Here is a 25107-nt window from a genome sequence, read left to right as displayed (position 1 = left end):
CAAACTTAAAGACTTGAGTAATCATCTCTGAAAAAATCAAAAGCACCACTTCAGTGCAAAATAGTAGTAGCAGGAATGTTATAGTTACAACAACTATAATAACTTTCATCTAAACCCTGTCTCAAGGGACACTGAGCAGATCCTTCCCAGAAAAGAATTATTCTTCATTATCACCTCAAGGATAACCTGCTGCTTCCAAATAAGATACGCTCAAGTCCAGCTCTTGAGGAGACTCAAGAATGCAATCTAGAGTTTTCAACACAGAAGTTGAGAAACTATTTCAACCACAGACATTTACACTTTCTGATCACGATAGTTACATTCTGCACTAAAGGATTTTTGTTTCATCCTGTCAATCATTTTAACAAAAGTCACTAATTTTCACAGTGAAACTTCCTGAAACAGGAAGTAAGTGGTTGCATTCGTCTGTTTTTAAAATACATTTAGTTGTTATTTTTGCTTCTTCTCCATGGATTATAACAATCAAGCAGAGAACATAAAACAGGGGCAGGTGAAGAGAATAAAATAGAATCTGAGTCACTCTCCCTAAAGGGGTCACTATGTCTGTTTGGAAAACATTTCATTCTGTTCCAACCGTTATTTAGAGTAACTGTTTCTAACATTTTCTAGAATTTAAAAGAAAGCATCCAAAATACAGAAAAAGAGACTAGTAAAAAAAAAAAAAAAAATTACCTGTAAATTGTTTTCTGTGACTCTGTTCCACCAAACCATATTGATGGGTACTCCTGTTTTACACCTGTCAGTCAGACAGCCAATAGGGTTCTTTGATTTTCTTGCTTTTGATCCCACCGGAACTATCCTCTCATCCAGCATCCCCAGTCGATACTTCCTGGGCTATGAAAAAGAAGGAGAGAAACCAGGCCACTCCTAACAACCCTCATCTAAAGCTACACTACTTTAGGTGTTACACTGTGATATCACTTCTGGATTGGTGGAATAGGAAACAATTTGCAAGTAAAATTTGTAATTTTTTCTGAGACTGTTTCCTTTCAATCCTTCCTATTTGGTTGTAATAAACATTTTTAAAAATGAGAATAAACCACACAACTTCAGAGATTAAGTATTCATATGCAAGTCTTTCCACCAAGCGTCAGCCACTGAAATATGAGTGTATATCTATATACATATATATATATATACACACATACATATACACACAGAAATTCAGTAAAGTTGTTTAAAAAAAAGAAAATCTGTATTTCCAACAGATACCTTCAACCACATCATAATACAGAACTCTAATTCTTCCTTTGAGATTTATTTTTTTTTAACAAAAAACAAATTATCACTGACTTCTACATGCTTCTTTTTAAGTTTAAATTTGCCGTGACTTGTCTCCTGAAGATTTCAAGAACAAAAAAAAACCCAACATCAACAAAAAAACACCAACAAAAACAGGTACAACTACTGACAAGAACTCAATGATAAAAATGTTTATGCTCAAGTTCACATTTAAAGAACTAACTTCAGCTACTACCTCTGCTTGACAAATGAAAATTACCACAACAAATGCACAGGAAACTGACTTAAACTTGAGAAAACAAAACATAACTTATGAAGTTGCAGGAGATAGTTAAGCCTTAACAGGAGTTAAACTTGTATCATATTTATAATGATCTCTACACATGAAACTACCTAAAATGCACGAGATGAACATTATATTCAGAACACACTGGGAAAAAAAAAAATGTGTTAAAGACTTTCAAGCAGGTGAAGTAGATAAGTCCTCCAAGTTTCTCTAGGCTTTCAAACCAATGTGTACCTTCTTCAGTAGTAAATACAACCAGAAGAAATATTTCAGAACATATACACAAACAAAATCTTGGTCTAAATATATGCATTAGAGCAAAAATTAGACTGAATTGCGGGGGCTGGTTTGTTTTTCTTCTGCTTTTTGACATGAAAGTGCAACTATCACCATCTAGATACATCTTTTCATTAATGAAAGCTTAACTTACCTTTATTCAGGTACCTACTTCATCTAGCAACTTAGAAATCTTAGGAAGAAGTACCTTGGTAATGCATTTTAAAAACAGTTTTTCAGGAAACAAGATGACATTTTAATTGGAAAAGATTCCTCATTCACATACAAATTGAACACGGGCTGCTCTGGAAGTAATGCCTCTTACATTATTACACTGGTCCACAACATCAGAGGCTCATGATGTTGGTTTGGCAGTAAAACCTTCCCATTAATATTCCATTACATTTTGTTACCGTGCAACAGATGGCAGCAGAGGAGCAGTCTGACAAAACAGCATATAACATGGAAGAGCATATGAAGCAAACGTGTGTCACTGAATTCCTCCATGTGGAAAAAATGGCACCCACTGACATTCTCTGATGCTTGTTCAATGCTTACGGAGACCAAACAGGAGACGTGAGCACATGAAATGATGAGTGGTGCATTTTAGAAGCGATGATGACACAAAAGACGTGCCCCATTCCAGATGGCCATGCAGATCTTATTTTTTTTTTATTTTTTTTTTTAAATTTTTAAAAAAGCACACCATGCTCTTGGTTCATGACTGAGAAAAATATGTATCTAATGATAGTGACTATGCTGAAAGACAGTGTTTTGTAGCTAAGAATTTGCAGCTAAGAATTTGCTCTATCAGATGGTGTTATCATGCTCTTTGTATCTGCTGTAATTTTCATGGAAACAAATAGGATGCATTACTTTCAGAGCAACCTATATATAATACAGGACATGACTAGCATGAAATGGCTGAAAACCCAAAATCAATCTACTGGTTTAATTCTCTGCAGCTTTTTGTGCTGAAAGCTTTGGAAAGAATTAATGCTGTGACAAGTCACTAGTAGCTCATTTGCCCATAAAAGAACAAGAAGCCTAACACTGACCACGAGCTACAAAGGCAATAAACTGAATAAAGATCAAGTTAATCAACTTCCATAACGATTAAGACAATTTAATTTCAGTTACAATAAGAAATTTGGTAAACTGTGATGGGTAGGTACAACCTCCTCTCGTAATTCAAATGTAAACTGATCACAGTAGAGCTAAACATAGGTTGTTTATGGGGAGGATCACTCCGCTGTTGAACAATTTACCATCTTAGTAATTAAAAGAAGACTAGTAATGTCTTGAATGGTAGAAGTTCTAACGTCTGAGAAACTAGATATACAAATAATGATGAACTTTAGAGGGAGGTTAGAGTGTAGTATGTTATTTTCTTAGCGTGGCTTTTGGAAATAATAGCATCATGAAGGAAATCTCCTGACGTTTACACCACAGCTTGCCCATCTCTCTCGATGCTCTCTCAAGTGCAAGGCACTGTCTGATCCAGACTTTAGGACTACAATCCAGTGCTCCATCGCATTCCTATTCACAAACGGTTTTTGACTTCTTAGCAATAAAAAGTGATCTATAAATGTTTGGAAAAGGAGAACCAAAACAAAAGAGGCACTGAGCCAATGGGGAAGAAGATTATTTCCTTTTCAATGGAATTCAGATTCCTGGCAACAGAATGAAACTGGCTTTGAAGGAACACATTAGGAGACCGAGAGAGAAACAACAGTTAATTCTATGCCATAGAGCAATATTAAGCAAATGTGAGCTCTTACACTGCCAGTCCACAGCCTTACTGGAGAGAAAAAAAAAAAAAAAGAAAAAAAAAAAGAAAAAAGAAAAAAAAAGGACTGGATGAGATGAAATTGAAGATTGCTTTCATTATCCATTACAAAACATTATCAGAAGATTACAAGGCCAGTATTTCATTGTTAAAACAGAAAGACATTAAATGATGGGACAGTACAGCATTAACATTTGGAAAAAAAACTGTTTGCACTGAAATCATTCTAAATTATAATGATTTTCAGTAAGAATAATTGCATCTGAATCAGAAACTCAATCTGAGCTTACGTAAGAGTAGAAAACAAACTGTCTACCAAAAGGAGAGATTCTATAGAAATGAAAGAACAAGAGACTGAGCAGTTTGGAGAAGAGCATCAAGTTTTCTATATCCCTGCCTCCTACACAGGACAATTAATAAAGCAGAAACACAGCACTGCACCTTAGAAATCCACATGCACCAATCATTTCTGAACTGATACATCTATCTGAAAAACAGAGGCATACCATCCATACAAACATTCTCAATTCATTGGCACGGAAACAACTCTTTTGGAAAGTTAGAAAAGAAATTGCACTTTTGTCTTTCATAAACTTCTTCTGTAATGTAAAATACAAACAAATCTGTTCAACCATACAAATGAAGAGATATTTCAGCACTTTTTTTTCTTTTAGGAAGGCAGCTATAGCATTTGAATACCTAATCTCTAAGCATATATTTCTCAAACTAGTTTGCAGTTCTCAAGATGGTTACATATTCCAAAAGAGTTGCAAAAGGTCAATAAAAAAATCACCCTTGCTTAAAAATAAAAAATAAGGTAACATTTCACGTTGTAGTTTAAGAGGAAAAAACAACAGAATCAAATTATTACAAGGCAATACTCAAAGAGTTCAGTTCCTCCTGGGCACAGAGGCAAGTAGTAGTAGTAATTTCTGGTTGCAAGTGTTTACTTGAGGAAGGGAACGGCTAAGTACATCTAATTGCTAGCAACACCTTGGGTCCCCAGGGTGAGAAGGGTAAGCATTTTTAACCACAGCTAATAATTATAATCCTTGCCCTGTAATACCAAGCTGTTGCCAGCAATTAATGACAGAAAGCTATTGGTTCTCATGATTAGAGGGAAGGCAAAGATCTACTGGGAAAGATAAACCCCCAAAGTCTTAGAAACATTACACTTAGAAACATTACTACTCTAAAACCAATAAGAACCTGTATAGCATTCTTCGCATCAGAGCACTACTACAGATGAGTAACTTAATTAACCCACGCTAGAAAATTTTCCTCAAGTCAGCTTAATTACTCGCCTCCCATTCATTCAAAATGAAGCCTGGAAACGTGTTTAGCAGGTCTATTTTCTTCCTACAATCTGCTGCAACAAAGCTAAGCCTCACCCCTAGTTTCTCCCGTTTCACAAAGAGAAGGCAAGTAATGTGTGGTAGATAATGTCACACTTCCTCCTTCCAGTTCAAGTTGGATACACCAATGTTATGAAGCTATCCTATAGAACAAGAAAACTAAAGAAAAGGCTTAGTAAGATTCAAACTATAAAGACTCCTCCCATCTAACAATTTTTATGTAATATTTAAGTCTGGATAACAGCATATCAAACTAAACAAAGTTATGAACTATTGAAGATATGTAGTTAAATTACTCAGGATCACTCATGTTCCAAACAATGTGGGGTTTTTTTGCTTAAAAAATGCACTTATCTATGATGGACTTTAAACATTAGATTTACAAGACAATTTCTACATTAAAAAAATACACAGTTTAGCACACAAACATGTGAGTAGGCCACAGTGTTTTAAAACTGTGAATAATCCAAGCTCTGGTAAGTCTACGTGCATATACTAAAGCTAACACTTATTCTTCTCTATCTCAAGATGAATCAAGTAGCACTACTTTAAATTAACACATTTTAAAATTTATTGCAGTAGCATTAACCAGGATTCATCTGTTGTACAGAGAGTTGATTTGTCTTGTGTACAAACACGCACTATCCAACAGGAAAGTCTGAGTGTACTATATCTTAATTTTGCAATAACATAAAGACAATAAGAAATATGAGATTTTCATTTCAAATGTTGACTTACTTTGTAAGAGCTTTTTTGTTTCTTTTTAAGAAAATGTTACTGGAAAGTAGACCATTAAAAAGATTAAACATTCAGCTTTTGTGCTAGACTACTGAAACTGAACAAGCATTTATATATTCTTTCTTAACAAATAAGAGCATGAAAGCTAACCATAAACCAACTCCTCTGTAGAGTTTGCAAAGGACTCCAATCTGTGATTCTGTGACTCCTGAACAGCTAGCTCAGGAGCTAGCTTTGTCCTTCCTTCCAGCAGCTCTCATCAGGGGTATTTTCACCCAACAACCATAACATGAGAAGTCCTACAAAGTATTACATCTGAACATTAGGCTACTTTTAGCAACCACACCTAGAAGATGTGCAAGCTGGTAATAAGAGAAGCTGCCTTACCATTACCTCGTAAGCCTTGCAGCTAGCATTGCTACAAGTCTTTCATGTGGTTTAGAATTTTGCTAAGCAAGACACTCTCTCCACTTCCTATTTCATTACAATTTTTCCACTGGCACGCAAGACAGCCTACACTTGTTTTCCTTATCTCAACATCTGAAGGCTGAAACTTTTTTTTTTTTTTTTTTTTTTTACTATGAAAGCTGCAAAAAAAAAAAAAAAAAAAAAAAAGATTTTTGATCTAAAAGTTGAAACTCAGTGTCTGGCTGGTGACTTTTTCTTGTATGTTTAATAAATTTGGAAGTATTTAACACTGGAAATGTTTGCATTTTCTCCCCCTCGCTTTTTTTTTTTTTAAATTGTTCATAAAACCTTGATCTTTACAGGGGACAGAACTTCAAACTAGTTGAAAAGTGTCATGAAAAGATAGTAAATAAGTAAAATAAATATTCTTCTGCCCAAAGAAAATCAAAATGTGCAGCATGGCATGGAAACAACTCTTACTCCACAGCAATATATTTAATCATTGCAACGTGTAAATCCTGTTTCAACCAAATTTAAAGGTAAAAGCTCCAACAGACTGGGTGCTACACCAAGTATTTTAATCCACAGCAAAGGAAAACTTTTGAGGAGTGCCTACTAAACGCAGTATATTTCAGGAGTATGTAAGCTGACATGACATGAAAATCATGAGAAGTTCAGCAGGAACTATGGAAAATTGACAAATTTTAGTCATGACTCAAATTTTGCAGACAAATTAGGCTGAGTAAGGTGTGAAACAAAAACAGCTGAAAGCTAGCACACATGACAAAGTTCCCTGCTAAGAAATTAAAACCATCTGATTAACTGAAATGAGCTGGGTTTCCTTTGCTACAGAAAATACTTCTACGTGAAAAAGACTTGCCAGAGTACCACCATCTCAAAATACAGTTCACAACTAAAAGGACAGGGAAAAGGACTAAAGACTTTGATGCAGCTTTATTTACTAACCGTATGTTTTGTATATTTTTCTCCTTCACCCTGCTTGTTTAAGTTAAATTTGTAATTTGTGAGGAGCACCTGACAAATTCTAGATGGCTAACAGAAAAAATATGATTAAAAACAGAGAGTGAGGGTAGCTTTGAAATATTAGATGTCTGTGAGTCCACACAGTATATCTGACCCACTTAGACATAAAACCCAAACCAGAAAAGCTGTTGTTAATGTAGTTCTTTAAGGTTACACTATTAAATCATCTTACTCTGCTCTTTTCCTTCAAGGTGGCTCAGCAATAGGGTGAGGAAACGAAATCATAAGAACTCATCAATATAAGAAGCATTAAGCATTCCTAAAATAAAGTGCCTCAATAACAAGGGTTCTCACATGATAATCACTAATCCATACACAGAACCCAAAGTAAGCAAACAATCCACTCAGTATCACATTTTTGAGTGTGACTTATGTAGTATGTACTAAGACAACAACATTACGCAGAACAATTTCAGTAAGCTATAGTTCCAAAGGAAACAGCAAAGCAGGTCAGACATCACACCCTTAAAACATCTTCGATAGAGAACTACCTGCAAATATTTATTAGTTTTCTTTACATCACAACCTGCTCTTCTATACTCCTCCAACACTAAGTTCAGCCTAGGTGCACTATGAGGTGTGCAGCCAAAATTCTGCAGTTCACAACACAGTGACATAAGGTAGCACTTGGCAATGACCTCTCAACTACTCAGAATATGCTTCATGTCTTTGAAGTGGTATTCAAGAGACCATGAAACATGGAACAATCTTCATTAAAAGTAAATAAAGCAAAACCAAACACAGCATGCTTATCTCTTCAATGAGCACCACTGAATAATATACAAATGTAGTAAAAAGAAGTATCAAGATAGAGTTGGAGATGGGGTGTTGGAGAAAAAAATACAGCTTCCCAAATGGTAACAAAACTAGATGGAGGGAAGAACACTCTAAGATACAGTTTAGATCTTATCAATTTGTATTCTAGGGGACCTGGAGTTATTTAAATTTTTTTTTCCTCTGAAGAGAAAAACTCTCCTAACACTCCTTAAGAAGAGTTTGCATTTATGTAGACCAGCCTTACAGGAAGTCTTTTTTGCTTCAAAACTTTGCTCTCTGAGTATTTGTTACTTCTGATCAAAGTATACAAATAAAGAAGCCCACTGCACAGCCCCCACCTGCCATGGATCCCTAGAAGGAACACCAAATAGCAGTCTGTTCTGAAAGAACTTCAGTCCAAATCATCTCTCCTACACTTTCCATTCTAATCTAGTTTGGAGTCTGTTAGTCTTGGCTTGTAGTCAGCTAAAACTAGTGGAAGGAGTTCTAAAAATATTCTGCAAAACACATACAATTAACATTACAATTGCACTGAAGTGCAATTCACTGCAGCAAACCAGCTCTCTCCTTGCAGCTTGGGAACTAACAGCAATCCCCACATTAAGGGCTCTCCTCCTCTAGGTGTTCAGAATCATTACACAAAATGGAAATAAACCAGCGTCAGTGACTTTTCTGAAGAGTTCAGTTGCCATGAGGATTGAAGGTATGTAAGAAAATAAAATGTACGTAAACAATTTTTTTTATTATCCTATAAGGCCGACCAGTGACCAGCAGTACAACTCTTTAGTCCAGATTGGTAGTAACAGTCTCAGAACAAATTTAAACAAAAAAATTTCATTGCACATTTTTGATCCTTTTGTGTATCAGATGGTCATTCCCTTAGCACCAGATTCTCATCAGGTAAGTTGTGTGTATTTTTATTTTTACCAGAACCAAAATGAAAGCAAACAAGCAAACAAGTGAGTTTTCCAACTCATCCCAAGATTATTTCCAGGTTTATAGGAGAACATTTTTCTAGATAAAAATAAAAATTCAATTTTGGAAAAAAAAAAAAAAAAACCAAGAACTTCACATTCAAAATGCTATTATTTTTTTTTTTCCCCAAACACAACACGTATTTGAATAAAAAACAAAATAAGAAGTGTGACATTGTTATTCTCAGGATAGAGGGTTAGTCTGTCACTAACTCTAGCTGTTGTTCCATGCTTCACAAATCCTATTTGTGCATTGTAAGTTAATACTTACCTGAAAATCTCTTATAGGAAATTCACTTTAAGGTTGCTTGTCTTACTGCATGTAGAGTTATAACAACCGGACAGTAAATCCAGCAGGGTTTACAGTTGACAGAACCTCCATCAAGGCTCCATCTATAGAAATACTTAGCTCCTTTGATTTCATTTTAAGTATCCTATAAAATGTCTTTAAATAGTAATCTTATCTTTCCTGGAATCTAAAATTGAAATGCAATTTAATAATTTCTAGACAGAGAAAACAATGTATACGAACATTCTCGAAGTTAAAGAACTATTTTAACTTTTTAAACAACAAAAAAAAGATTATGTTTCTAAAAGCTGTAACCAACTTTTTTAAGCATAAGAATAATCATAAGCAATTACAATAGCTCAACCTCACTGACTAGTTTCAAAAAACCTCACTAATTAAAAACTAAGAATATTCAAAATAATAATCAAGTCATTTTTTTAATACTTTATTATCAAATGTAAATTCACATGGCTTGCCCTCTATTAGAGGGTTGCCAGTAATAAATCAGTAATAAAAAAGTAATAAATTTAACTTCATTAAAAGACGTCTACATAAATAGTTTCTATAAAAAATGTGTAATATGGTTTTACACAACACAGACATTCAGGTTTTACATAATTGCAAACAATTCTTTATATATTTATAAAAATAATTTATATATTTAAAATATCACAATTCTAATTTGTAAAGCAAAACAATTACTCTTTATTCACTTACCAGGACTGTATTATATCTGTCCTCCAAGTCAGTGATAAACGAAGGAAATGCTGGTTTTGCCAGCTAGTTCAGAACAAACAAAACCTTAGCCCTGGGCTCTTAGCAAGAAAATGGAAAGTTTTCTTTGTTTTGTTTTTTTTAAGCAGTAGATGTTATAAACACCTACACTTCAACCAGTCACCAAGGCTCCCTTTAGAGTCAATGAACAGAAACACACACTCCTAGGCGGCCATCTAGCTTGTGTTACAGCAGGTAGCAAATACTGGCCTGTTAAGGCATATTGCTCAAGCTCTAAATAAAATGAAGTTACTGAGGTGGAGGGGCAAATCACATAAGTTTTCAAATATCCAGCACTCAGGCATTTGATTCCAGGAAATTACTTAACACATTTGAACATGATGCTCAAAACGTACTAAATATACTGAGAAACAATGTCCAAGATCGTTTGCAAAGTATCTTTTGGCCGTCAAAGTCAGACAGCCACAACAGAATTTAGATTAATTTCTTGGGGCTCTACAAATCAAATATTAACCACTTAAATCAGCCACTGACATAGATCTTATGTAGCATGCTTTTCTCAGTATGAGTCAAGCACTCCTTCAGGCTGCTCATCTCTCTCTGCTGACTATAGAGGGAGCCTGGATGCCTAGGTTTTAAGACAGTTCAGGTCATATTAGACAAAAACCTCCCCACTGCCAGCATTACTTATCAACATTTGCACAGATATACATTACAAAGAATTACAAAGATAGAAATCATAATCAACAGTAAATGATTAATATTCAAAGCAAAGCAAAGTCTCTTTCAATTAATGCCAGTTATGTCTGAAATATTAACTGGGAAAAAAAAAAAACAAGACAGTCCATTTTCATAATCTGTTGTAGCAAGTGGTTTAATTGCTGATTCTTTCTTGGGGAAAGGGAATGTCAGAAAAGATTCTTCATTAGTATTTGAGCTTTATGTTATTCGAGCTTTTTCTTTGCTTTCATTTTGTACTAATTAATTTCAAAATTCTTTAGCATTAGAAGCAGTGGTCCTTTTAGCATACTTTCGTATGACAGTTCATTTTCATTTGTATATATGCTTTACGTACATACAGACAAATACACACGCACACATACACAGTGCTTCAGACGAAGTTTAATGAGGAAATATATGATTTTCATTCTTACTCTCCTCAGTAAATAGGTAGACACACGTCAAGTTATTTAAATAAAACTTCCAGTGTCTCTAGCTGGCATTAAAGAAAGGGACAGTTCAGCAATTCCATGTAGTTTTGATGCATATTAGGAAATTATCATTCTACAACTGTATTTTACTTCAAGAAAAAAAAAAAAAAAGTTTGATGGGCCAACTGTGGCCATTATCTTTAAGCTTCACCTGGAGGAATAATAAAAAGCTTATTTGCCAACACGTAAATTAATTAATAACCTAAATAAAGGTTATATGAAAAGCATAAGCATAAAGCATGCTGATGTAGTGCACATTCAAGAAAAAAGGAATTCTTGGCTACAGGAAAGTTCAGGGTCACATGGCAAATAAGAAGCAAAAGATGAAAGTCATCAGTGAAAGTAAAACCTGATAATCAGTTAGGAAAAGAAACACTTTTTTAATGAGACAATTTGGAAAAAAAAAATTAGTTCTAGTGTTTAAAAAAAAAAAAGAATCTTATGTCTCTTACTCCAGTCACTGTGTCTGTAAGCACAAAACTGGTAAACAGCACAGCCGGAGCTGGCACAGATGTTTGTAAACAGTCCAGTGTTCAAAAAGATTTTTCCATACAAATTGGAAAGTACCAACTCAGGGGAATTCCCAATATTATCATCATAAAATGACTTGCAAACTGAATGCATTTCAAGCTAAGAATTACTTTAACATCGTGGACAAATAAATGGTGGGAATTATTCTTGTACTCAGAACTCGTTACCATGAAGGCACAAGATAAATCACCTGCAAGCCTTAGAATAATAAAAATTATTTGCTTTCAAATTTAAAGGACTATGCCTTAAGTTTCACACTTAAAGCATTCTTATAAAATTCATAAATGCTTGGAATATTTTTCAATAACAGCAGCAGTCTGATCTTGCACAGCAAAAGTTAAAAAAGATCTCATATCAGCAGTGAAGTATTAAAATTAATCTAGTAGTATTAGAAGATTCATTCTTATTTCACCTACTAGTTCAATTTATTCCCAATCTTATTCCCTCTCAACTCATACACAAACATTCTGCTTAAGATTTAGTTACTGCCTACCTTTCTCCTTTGAGACACACTGAGGGCAGCAAAGTCATTAAACAAGGATGAATTTGGTGAAGTTAGTGGATCTGTAAGAAAGAATGCAAGACAACATGTTATACACTCCCAATGTTAAAAAGAAAGCTTACAATTTTTAATATGTTTGAATGGAAGAAATACTTTAGACAAAATTATGTTTAGCAACCACGCACGAAAATGGCAGTATCTGTTAGATTTCATGCAACAGCACAAATGAAATGGTGCTTATTAACAGAATTTATTACAGTCAATTGCTTGACACTACTTAATGTCCATCCAACATTTCAAAGCCTTTATCTCTAGCTACCTGAAATTAACTTTGGCATACCAAATAATATGGATGTTCTTTGTCACGTACAAATTTCAACCACAACTAAAGATAGCAAGAGTCCACATTCTACTGGCAGCTTTTTTAATGCTTTTTCTTTGCCCCTATGCAAAATTGAAGCACCAAATACACACACACCACAATAATCACAGATGCAACTTGAATACAAAAGTCCAAACTAAATATATCTACCAAATTAAGACATTAATGTCACCTGCTAAAACAGTAACGTTTTAATGAAACACTCTTCAGTATTAATACATACTCCTTTAAAGGTTAATTCTACAGATGAAGGAGAACAAAGGACTACAGACATAACAGAATTTAACGTTCCTTTCAGAACTCAGTCTGGTTTCTCTCCTTCACATGCATCAACATCACTATCTGCCCCCGTCACACAGGCAGTAGAACTCCACTGCCTTGAATAGCTAATTGTTTAGCAGCACAAAGCACAAGACCTACTGGAAATGAAACATGAAACAGGAGGAAGGAAAACAAAAACAAATTTTGACTTTCAAATTAATTTTCTTAGGCATAGATACTACCATGCTTTACAAAAAAAAAAAAAAAAAAGCTGTAAGCATAATATAAACAGCATTGGACACACAAATGGAATTCTACAACATCAACATTATACAGCAATTTTCAGCACAGAAAATTTTAACAGTACTCTCTTATTGAAAGAAGTTGGTTTGACAGGAACAGCTGAAATCATCTGCAGTACCTGTTATAATTTGGAAAGGAATTCTTAAAAGCATATTATGGAAGTTCAATACACTTTTCATAGTAGTTTAGTGAACTCGTAGGCCTGCACTGTAGAGATGCACTATTTGGTTGAAACACATTCCCAATAACAAGAAAAACATTAGAGGTAAATTACTGCTTACAGGACAAAATTGGGGATCTGTTAAGATTTGTCACTTATATGATAAGTTTCACAAAAAAATGTACTCCTTTAAAACTCCTTAAAAACCTGTATATTTATTCTACAGAATAATTGCCATGAAAAGTACAATAAAAAGGAATATTACCATGGGCTAACATAAACACTTATTTAAGCTATCAGTGCTTTATAGGGGTTATCTAAACTAGCTTCTAATTTGATGAGAGAAAACCCAATAGATAATGTTTGCAGTGGTTTTTTGTTTGTTTGTTTTTGAAATTTTCTTGTTTTGTTACTTAGGTTTTCCCCACTGCAGAAAAAGAAGGCTGAAAATGTATGAGTTCTGTAGCACTTGAACGTCAGACTACAGGAAATACTTACATCCTATACCATAGGACAAAAAGTTCTCCTGCACCTGAAGTCGGATCAGAGGAGAAAATCTACCTTATGGCTCACTTTTACTAAAGTAAAATCACTTAAGCTCCTAAACATACTTTTGTATGTTGTTACTTTAAAGATACTTACCATGGCCTGCATATTGCTTGGCACTGTCATTGAGAAGGCTAGGAGAGCTGCTGCTATTTGTCATCCTCTGAAAAAATAAAAAATAAAATTGTACATAAAATAAAGCTAAGAAATTAAATAAGAGTGCTGAGAGTGGTATTTAGAAAATTTTAGAGTCATCTGTTGTTGAGAAAAGTGTTTAGTAAAATACAGTATTTCACATGAGAACAACACAAACCAAAAATGACTATGTACTAAACCAAAACACTATTCTCTAGCTAGGGAGGCTTTACAAAACCTACAGTTATCCAACACTGTTGTGCAGGAAGAAAAGTCAGTTATTCCATTATAATTTCCTTTAAACGTTCATTCACTATGAACGTGTGAATCAACTCCTTCCCTTATTATACACCATCATCACCTTATGATACTTTTCTAACCAAAATACTCAAATTAGTATCACGTTATATGGGGAGGAGGCTGTTGCTTTTGGTTTGTGGTCTTCTGTTTTTTTAAAACAAAAGAACAGGACCTTTCAGCAAAATCACATGATTCTTGTAAGCCAGCAGGATGCACGAAACCTGCTCCATATTCCACATAGGCCCTACATGCTTCTCCTGCACTGCTCTGGAGGTGCCACCTAGCAGCTGCCTGGACTAAGTGAAACAGTGCTGCTCTAAGAGCTCCAACTGCTTTGACACAGAAGTTAAGCAGCATCCACTTACTCCTGCTTATTGTCTTCTCTGCCTAGTCTCCCAGCTGGAAGAAAAAAATGCACAAAGAAAAGCAGAGCAATGTCAAGAAGTGCCCTTCCATCTCCAAGTGATAGCACCTGTATTTGTTAACATACTCCTTGCAATACTTTTAGCCTACACCAGCTAGGAGTCTCCCAGCCAAATTTCAGGCCAGTATTCAGCAGTGAGAAATTTTGAGATCCCGTCAAGTAGACAGTCTGCACACAACAGCTGCTTTCGTGGGTGAGTATAGACCAGCACAAACAGATCATTCCATGCCAGCTGGCCTCTGGTACCAAGGAAAGTTTCCAGGCATGTCTCATTCAGTAGTCTAGACACAGACTAAGACTCAAAACTGGTCACTGGAGTTGTTCTTCATGCTCCCATTTTTCCACTGCCAATCCAAATGCTGGTGGCAGATGGCAAAAAGCCTACTGCGTATCACATCAATGCCATTTCACCCAATTCTTGACCAGATGGAAAAAAACAGAAAACCAGCATGCACTACTAGAAAAGGAATTTTAAGAAAGTTTTTACAAAACTTAGGTATCCTAAACCAGTATCCTATTGTTATCCTCTCAATAGCAAATTCAATCAATATACTACTGTCAACTGACATGCCAGCCTCTTCTATTGCCCTCTCTTCTACATTAGGAACTACTACTACTTTTCTGAAAGAGTGATCAAGCAGTGGAATGGGCTGCCCAGGAAGGTGGTGGAATCACCAACCCTGGAGGTGTTCAAGAAACGTTTAGATGTTGTGTTGAAGGATATACTCTAGTGAGAACTATTCATGATAGGATGGGTGGACTGGATGATCTCATAGGTCTTCTCCAACCTTGGTGATTCTATGATTTGTGCTCCAATCTACAGTAAGCCCAATACCACCACTGGTTTTCCCAACAACTCTTCATTCAATATGAGTACACAGCATGATATGAAGCAGATGAGAAATTTGAAATGAGAAACAGTATTTGCTTTATGTGCTTTCCTTATTCTGATGCCACCCATCTCACACCCGTTCAGACTGTATTCACTCTACTCCAAAATTATACTTGCGAAGTATCCTTACAGTGTATTTGCTCTTAGCATTTGATACATCCACACTGGTCCTTTTAAGGAGTGATTTAGGAATCTAATGGAAACCTTTCAGATGTGCAAATTGTCGAGGTGTTGATTAAAATAGTGTTAATGTCTATTTCTGACACTCAGATTTTTACAACAATTATAAAGCAAATTGTAATGGTCTGTCATAATGGTGATACATAAGATATTGACATCTAGGCTGGTACCAAAAATTGTTGAGATGTGGCTTAAATTGGGAACCAAGCTCTTCTCTGTGATCAATATTTTTCATCTTCAAGTAGAGGAATTAAACATTCAATCATCAGGCTTGCAATGTGAATGCGACTGCAGTGATGAAAATCAGCACTGATATGATCAATAAAAACATAGCATGCACACTGGAGACACTGCAACAAACACTTTGTTCAGTATCCTAATAGTGCTGGGCAAAGAACTTACTGAACCTATGGATGTCAAAAGGCTTGTTCAAGGTGTAAACATTTCATATGAAACCATGGTTCCAAAAAACAGCTTTCTGATCTTGGACAACTCTTGCTCTAATAATTACTTGTGAGTTCCATCTTGAATGAGGTAAAAAACTCCACGTCAACAGCTGCTTCCTTTAATTTTTCATCTTTCTCACCATTTATTACACATGCACCAAGCTTCTTAGCATTATTCATGGAAGTCCTACACATAGTCATGTAAAGGACTTTAAAGATGTTTTAATATCAAAGATTTCCACCACACCCAAAAGCATTTAGTCTTAACTAAGCTTGTTTCTGTACCTCATTTTTACCAAGTCCACATGAGAATACCTTAAACAACAAATAAATTAAAAACTACAGCAAGCATTATTTGTTATTTACGTTTTCTGGACAACATGGTTTTTACTTCCAAATAACATTCCTTCATCTCTTAGTAGCATTCAACTATTTTTCATACAAATTCAATTTCAAGAATAATCCAAGCACAAGAAACGCAAGCTGAAAAGACAGGTCCAGAAAGGTAAGAGCAATGACCACAGGCAAACTATTCATTCCTATATAGCCTGCCAGGCAAAGCAAGCACACACATATCAGCTTCTAACCTGTATAAATACATCATGACTTTCACCACATCGAAGTTAATATGGAAAGAACTTTGGCATAACTGCGCACCGCTCCAATGTTACTCAGGTCCATAAAAATTCCTCCTCTTTGCCTGCCTGGTGCTATGATTTATTGAGGTTCCTTAAGCCGTAGTTAAAATTCAACTAGGCTGACTGGCATACATTCTGCCCCTCTCCCTTTAAAAGAGCTAAAAAGTTGTTTCTGTTCACATCTCAAAAGAGAGCTGCTACAGAACAAAACTGCCACATTCAGCCCCATCCAAGGATTTCACTTGAAGCTTCAGCTCGCACTGTTGGGGCTTCTATCAGTGACAAAATACAGTTCCCTATTTTGTGGGGAAAAAAAAAAAAAAGAAAAAGTTTCAGACTGCATCAATGCCTGAATATTCAAGCAATACAGGAGAAGGAATATGCTCATAAGTTTCCCCCCTCCACAACCCCTAGAAAATACTGTGTGAAAACGTACTGTTTCAAAAATGACACTGATGTCAAAGTGAATCATTACCTCATCTAAACATAAGATAGTCTGATGGTTATTAAAGTTTTCTGTTCAGAACTGCTGCACGATAACATGCTTTTAAAAGAAACAAGTATTATTTTGACAGACTAAGATGACAACAGCATCACTGTATAAATTCTACATTAAATTGCTATTTTGATAATATGTTTGAGGATTAGATATTTTTTCAATATCTCCTTGGTGCAGTAGGCTAGGAAAAGAATAAAATTTAAGAAAAATGGCAGTGTTTTCTAAATGCACATCATCTTGCCTCTACCCTGCACGTAGACCAAACTTTGTTTTGCTTTTATTTCACTCTACCCAAAAATATATAGTTACAGAATTTTCATCGAGATAGAGAATGAATAAAGCTTTGCAGCATACAATTAGATCTAGTTTTACAATTTATGTTACAAGATATATCTTAGCTTTTGCTCTCCTCTCACAACAGTATTTAGAGATGGCATTTGTTCCCTTTGTCTCCATATCCTTCATCTTAATCCTGAGAAAAGGAAGTACCTCCCTCAGAATCATTCGTTTGCTACGTATATTATCTCAAAAAACATTTTGTAGCATGTCACAAGTTATTCTCTTCACCTTAATACTCTTGTACTGGAACTGTATTTCAGAGTATTTTTTTGTAATTTTCAAAATAATGTTAATTGAACTACAATAGAAGTCATCTTGCAAAAAGAATAACATTGTCACAACCAAGCAAGCCATTGTTTAGCTGTCAAATTCTGTGACCTACAAATGGTGACACCTTTTGCTTTCGTTTCTAAGCCATTCCAAACTTGTCTTGGGTGGTTAGCATATCTGACACCACCTACAGCACATCCCACTGAACTGTTTGAACTAAAGCAACTAGATTTCTTCAAAAGGCATTATGTACACAATAGCATAATTTCATATTTAAAATAGTATTTCTGTATTTCCACTCAGTCCTCAATAGTTAAAAATTGAAGACATTTACAAGCCTCTGTGCTATAAGGAGAGTTTTATTACTCAGTTTCTTGGCAGATGCAACAATGGGAACAAAGGCCTTTGTGTTTACTCAGCTGCAAGGCTTTGAAGTGAGGGAGATTTCTACTTCTCAGGCTTTTCAAGAACTCTTAGTACACCAATATTAGCATGGCAAAAGCAAGATTGATTCCTCTGCATTACATGGCCTTGCCTGCTTTAGTGCTAAGGACTATTACACTCCCTTTCTTATCTTGTTTACAGCTACTACTTGATAAAATGTGCTTTTACTTTACGTGAAACCTGCAGACAAATGAAAGGCATGTAGTTATTAAGCTCATCATACCAAAACATAGAAAAACATTTCTGTGAAGCAGCATAGGTGAAGACAACTTCTGCTGTTTTAAGCTCTTACAAGCAAGTTATTCAATCAATATGGTAGAAGAAATTTTGACAACAAGGTACTAGTCTGCCTCTATTCTCACAGATTATTCGCATAACCTTTCATGATTCCAGCATAACACTATTGAGACTCCTTCCCACACCACATGAATCAATCTACAGCTAGTAAAGAGGTAGTACTAACGTGGTTGGTTCAGAGAAGCACGAAGGTGAACACAGAATGACTGACCAAGCAGCCAAGCACTACAGGCATCCAGCCAGCTCCTACCTCCTTGCTACTGGGAGAGCCAAAGGGAATGAGCTGCTTCTTGAGCCACATCTCAGAGTGCCTCTTGGCTGCTTGTAAGCCAAAAGGAAAAAGAACAGCTTTGGGGACAGCATGCAGCCTATGAGCCATGTGTAGCGCAGGCCTGCTCTGTTATTAGTTAGAGATGAAGAAAACAGAAAATACATGCTTTGATAAGCTGGAAGCCAATAGTGCAAATACAGTATGTAAAAGCACATGCAGATTCAGGGAAGAAAAGACATGTGAAACAGAACTGTAAAACAGGAAAATGCAAACTGATGATGACTGGAGACTATTGATCAATAGAAAACTTGTTAGAAACAATAGAAGGGACCAACAGGAGGTAATGAAAGGTTGGCTAACAGCACACAATTTTGATGCAGCCCGAAGAATAGAAGAATGAGGCAGAGCATCCATTTTTAGAAAGGAACTACAAAGAATTAGAACAATGGCCATTTTAAAAGCCCTGCCTCTCCTTAATACTTCTCAGGATTTTTACCCTCATCTTTTTTCCACTGCAAACTGGGTATCATCATTAGCTGCACCTTTACCACTGGTCTAATCTCAATGATATGCTTCCAGATCTCTTGAAATATTCTTCATGCATCCAAATGAGATCTTGGAGTCAGAAAGATCAGTTCTGAAGAAATGTTGATCACTAGCTACCTGTAGTATTTATGCAAAGACTGCATTTCCTCAATACATCATGATACAGTTTATTTTCCTTCCTAATGCTGCTTACTTAACGTTGTATTGCATGCAAGAACATTACTGCACAATTTGGATACTAACTTAGCTTGAGGCAGTTTGGCTCTATTACACTTGAGTTATGATAACCTCACTGCACACAACCACAGCTGTTTCCATCAAACTTGTTCTGTTGGCTGTATATAACAAATGCATTCTTAAGATGAATTAGAAATAGTCTTATCAAATTTTAGATTTATCTATTGACCCCCTGGTAATAATGTTGGAAGGCATTTAGTGAATAAAGCATGGAATGTAGGATACCCCATAGTAAAAGAAAATGAGCATTATCCGTAACAGATCAATTATTATTATCCTCACTAGATTGAGACCAGTAAAGCCATTTCAACCAAGTCTTCTACATAGGGTCACTAACTCCATTCCTCATCTTCCAGTCATACAGTTTAAATTCAATAATCCCAGTATCTCTAGTAGAGGTAGCACTGCTATTGTTTTTTTGGTCATCTTTTTCCTTCCATACCTCTGTAAAACGCAGACAGCTTTCTTCTTTAATAAGGAAAGCATTCCTTTACTTTAGAAAGGAAATGTAAACATCAGATACAACAAAAGCGACCTGCACATGGAAGTGGAATGCCAACTAGGAGTCTTCAAGAAAATGATTTGAACAGCATGCAAAAGTGAGGCACAGGACTATAAGACGCATACACTTGACTGACTGTAAAAAGGATGCTCATCAGGTACACACCGTGCAGCCTGTGTTCAGAACAAGTCCACCTTACAATTCTCCTACTGAAAAACTACACAATGTTATGGGGAATACATCTCAATACATAAACTCAAGGTTCCACTGGCAAACTAGACTTACCATTTCTTAACATCTAACTGTACCTTACTTGCATTTCTTATAGCTGCATAATTATTTGCCTGTTTGTGCTATTTCACCAGTAAAAAAAAAAAAAAAGTAAGTTGAAAAGTTTCCTCATAGTGCATCACCAGTGTATCTATTTCTGAACTGCACAGGTCCACCACAGATGACTCAGTAACTCAGGGATGGAACAGACACTTTCATCTGCACAAGCAAAGCAGAGGCTAATCAGACATTCTGCAGCAGATTTCAGATGTTTCACTGACAGGGAGAATGCTGAATTTGCAGTGTCTTAGTTTGATTTAAGGACCCAGAAAAGAATATGCGCAAAGATTTGTCCTGCTCGTAGGCTACTGCAACTCAAGTTGGCTACATGCCACCTTGTTTCTTTGTCTGGAACTTACGCACTGCCCTCACACAAGTCCACTCTTCACTCTGTAAGTCTCTCTGCTCTTCCCCTTCACAGGTCTGTCCTCCCAGCATCTTATTTGCATCTTCAAATCAGTTTCTGTAAGCCCACTGCATGTCTCTTCGCCTTTCTACATCTCTCCATTCCAATTAACCCAGACACAGTTCTTTTTTCACCAAATAAAGACTCTCCTCCGTGCAGCTTCAATATGAAGCTGATGAAAAGGAAAAGGTAAAGGAAGATCAGCATTCCTGCCCTGCATTCAACCAAGGCCTAGACCAGGCCAACACCGTAGCAACAGGAACAAACTCATGTTGTAACACGCCAGTGCAGGCTGTATGTTAAATTATCTAGCTCCTAGTAAGGCATCCAGTTGTGCTAAATAAACCAGTTTGGAAAGTCTTATCAAGTAATGAAATCTGGGCAAATTTGCATCAGGGCAGCAAAACATACATCCTTGATGCAACCGCTGATCTATCAGGCTTAAATCCTCTATTCCAAACTGTAAAGCACTTGTTTCATATAAACAAAAATCAGATTTTTCCCTTGCCTTCTTCTCCAGAGGGCTGAATGACATGAGAAATCACACCACAAGTGAGTAAATTTGGCAGTTGGTCTCAACATAGAAGCTGACAGACAACCAAAACAGCATTGACAGCTTTACCTATGAAAACAAGAACTTAAACTACATTATTTAAAGAAAGACCAAATCAACATAAAAATGCTCTTGTTTAAACTGTAGCTTAATGCCTATCACTTTTTTCAACAATAATGCAATTCACATTCAGAAGTACTTTCCTTTAGCCTCCAATAGGTAAGAGACACAGCGATTCCTTCTGTTTTCTCAAAAAGAAACACAATGCCTCGACTGTAATGTCACAGGCATTAGTATTTAAAAGTTCTGTGAGCATTCACATTAGATTCATGCTCATCATATTTCTAGGGAAAATTATAAATTAAAACTTTGTGTTTATTAAGTTGTCAGTGTTGCTGTAGAGTTCACTTTAACAACACAATACAATGACTTCCCACTAAAGGGATAAGATACAGCCTCAGTAATACCCAAATTTGTAGTTGTACATACAATTTTAAAAAATACCTAATGCCTAGATTCATCAGTACACTCTGGGATCAGAGGTTAAGTATGCTCTTTTAAAATCATGCATCAATAATTTACGTTTCAATAATTTTGCAATTCTGTTGAATGAGAAAATCCAGTTTTCTTGAAAACATGCAGTAAGAAACAAAAAGGGAACACACCTATTTCCCACCTTTTGCTGAGTTATTTTTCAATCCATAATACACAGCCACAACTGAGATCAAAGTAAGCTCATAAGGAGAGTTTCCTTGATACAAAAGAAGAGAGTTGCTGTCAGGACTCAGTGGGAACTATTTGACTCGCACTCTCTTTCATTTACCAGAAACTAAAGCTAGCTTCTAAACCCTTGAACCCTTGACTACAGGGAGAGACTATCTTTCTCAGCTTTTAAGAGCAAGTTTGAGGGAATCACAGCACTGCATGTGTTAATTCAATCATTGTTCGTTTAGGTTTTAAATATGACGTGCTGCTACCTATACCATAATTCCACTTCATGGAAACTCCTATGTCAACATCTACAGAAGCAGTAAAAATAGAAAAACAGAATTTCAGATGTCTTGAATATTTAAATCAACACCGAATGCCAATGAAGACTGAGTCTATAAACTCTATTTTTATTTTTATTTTTTTCTGCTTGGCAACTTACTGATTTCAGTTCACACCTTGCTTAAGTGACTTTTGCTTTTCGCAATGTCTCAAAATCTTGTAAAAGACTATCAAAATTAGATATAAGCAAAAAAGATCGAGAAGCACAGAGTTAACATATGTAGCAATGGCCAATCAAGCAGCTGAAATGAGCACCAATAAAAGCAAGCCAATTTTAAAACAACACTATTGTTTCATTTCTACTTAGAAGATTAAAGCAAGTATACATAGCACACTCTGCAAAGTGACATGCCAGAGCAGTGCACTTTTCCTGACTCTTGGACAGTTACCCTTCTTGGTGTAATGCCAGTCCAAACTAATGAAACACCATGCAACTCTCTGCTATTACCTGCATCATGGGATACTTGGATTCAGCAGGACTTCCAAATCCATTAACGCCAATGAAGCTGGTGCTAAAGTAAGAATCTGTGAGACTAGCATCAGCTAACCCACCGCCATCTATTCCGGGAACTACAAGAAAACAAAAAAACAAAGGGAAAAAAGTTTCAGACAAATGTAGTTGATCATCGATTTATGCTATCACATCTCTTTAAAACATTTGAGGTGGGGGGAGTAAAGCAATAGGAGGTTGGTAACACAATGCTTCAAGCCTATCTTCTCAGCAAAACCAACGAGAAATCTAAGTGCGTAAAAAAATTATGAAAGTTGATACTAAATGACACATACGTAGTACAGAGTTACAACACGAATGCAGAGAGGCAGAAATGTGACAGATTTTAAAAGAAACAAGGAACCTTATAAACAGTAACAAGGTAGTTAACAATAACAGGAACAAACAAACTGAAAAACATGATTATGTAAAGAAAACTCTATGCTCTTGTATACACATCTTTGAAATGCGCGTGTCAACAAGAGTTTTTAAGGGAATGGACTTGCTCTTTTAAAATGCAGCACAGAAGATATACTTTAAAACATCTCAAGTCCTCTCACACAGCACACAAGCACTTCAAAAGCTTCCTTTGCATACTGCCATTTTCATTATCTTGTACTTCACCAAGTGGCAACTGTCATATTAGAAGTGGCTAAAGATTATTCTGGACTGAAATTAAACGTTAAGGATGTAACTCAAGAAATTAATCTCACTAAATTGCGCGTCTGGAAGTAATGGCCCTGACATACATGCAAGCACTGCACTTCAACTGCAAATAAATGAATTCGCCACTGTGAGACTAAGGAGAACAACAAGAGCAGTCATAATTAACACGAAACACTCACGCGGTCATTACTTAGATAACAAAAGATTGTACAGTTGTATACAAGTTGCAATTCAAATTAAGCTTCTGCAAAAACACCCACAGCAAATTATAACGACACTAATCTGCACGGCCTGGCCAGCACAAGCCAACAGACATGAGTAATTGGTAGCTCTAAGGTAGGAAGGCACATATCCAACTCAGAAGAACATCCTGTACCAAAGTACTCAACTTAAACTTCTGCGTGGACTTTCAGCCAACCAGTGACACTGAAACAGCTTCCTGCCCTGAATTCTCAAGGGAAATCAGCTGGAATTTTATAGCAGAGCTAATGACATGCTGCTTATATCCCCTGCAGTCTCACCAGAATGGGAATTTCCACTCCAAAAGAGACTATATAAACCACAAAACCGTTTCCACACTACAGGTACAGCGAAGAGCAAAAGAAGTACTGCAGTCAGAAGAAATCACAGGGAGGACTGGAAGACCAGAAAACCATGAGCAGCACCCACACTCCAGGCAGATACACTCAAAGCCTGCAGCTGTATGAACTAGCCAGCTGGGCTGAACACCAACAGCAGCACCAATGAAGAGCTGAATGGGGAAGAGATCAAAAAAGCACAACACTTCCGCTGCAATACACAGGAGCTTTGCAGTCAAAACAAGTTTGTGAAGTATCACTGCCAAAGTTACAACACTATTTGTATACTCTGAAAAAGTTGAGGAATACACCTAAGGGGCTCTAAAGATGCTAATTAGAAGTATAACAAGAAAATATTTTTAAAAAAAAATGTTTTAAGGCAGCTGGGAATAGTAAAATAAAGCTGTCTCCACCACCCATGCCCTAGTTCCTCCTTCATAATTCTGAAGAGCAGCCAAACAAACTTCACAACTCCTCCTTCTCCAGCCCTAAAAAAGACAAAGTTACTGTTCAGGTAAAAACATATCTTTTTGAATGTAAATTTTCTAAATGAGGGTAGAGAATAGAAAAATTATCACCATTGAACTACTGTGCCATGGAAATTAATGTGTGCAGAACACCAGTTATTTTTCTCTTACCTGTTCTTTCAGTACCTAACTCATCCTGTGGAGGATAGCATTTTAACACAACTGTTTTCCGCCAAAGTCCTAATATGTTTCTCACAGGAAAGCTATAAGATAGCAAATCTACCTGTAGCAATGAGTTGTTTCAGGCTAGCCTGCCC

At 36.1% G+C, this 25107-nt stretch overlaps 1 protein-coding gene across 5 annotated transcripts in view; it reads right to left on the bottom strand.

Annotated features, from left to right (window-relative positions):
- PAN3 (poly(A) specific ribonuclease subunit PAN3) overlaps positions 1 to 25107 on the bottom strand; it is a 75708-nt gene that overhangs the window by 40058 nt on the left and 10543 nt on the right. For 4 of the 5 annotated variants that reach the window (XR_008203555.1, XR_008203556.1, XM_052671418.1 and 1 more), the window contains exons 2-6: positions 23038 to 23159; positions 13927 to 13993; positions 12170 to 12240; positions 9917 to 9979; positions 694 to 855 (exon numbers count right to left, since the gene is read on the bottom strand). Coding sequence is in view for 3 of the 5 variants with exons in the window: in XM_052671418.1 (XP_052527378.1) it covers positions 694 to 855; positions 9917 to 9979; positions 12170 to 12240; positions 13927 to 13993; positions 23038 to 23159 (485 nt within the window). In the remaining 2 variants the exon portion in view is untranslated. The remainder of the gene's footprint in view (positions 1 to 693; positions 856 to 9916; positions 9980 to 12169; positions 12241 to 13926; positions 13994 to 23037; positions 23160 to 25107) is intronic. The other variant, XM_052671421.1, reaches the window with a different exon arrangement.

Source organism: Tympanuchus pallidicinctus, unplaced genomic scaffold (assembly GCF_026119805.1).
Source record: "Tympanuchus pallidicinctus isolate F22 unplaced genomic scaffold, pur_lepc_1.0 scaffold11, whole genome shotgun sequence".
NCBI classification, from domain to species: Eukaryota; Metazoa; Chordata; class Aves; order Galliformes; family Phasianidae; genus Tympanuchus; species Tympanuchus pallidicinctus.
The sequence above is the reverse complement of the archived record's forward strand: the minus strand, read 5'-3'. Positions and strand labels throughout refer to the sequence as shown.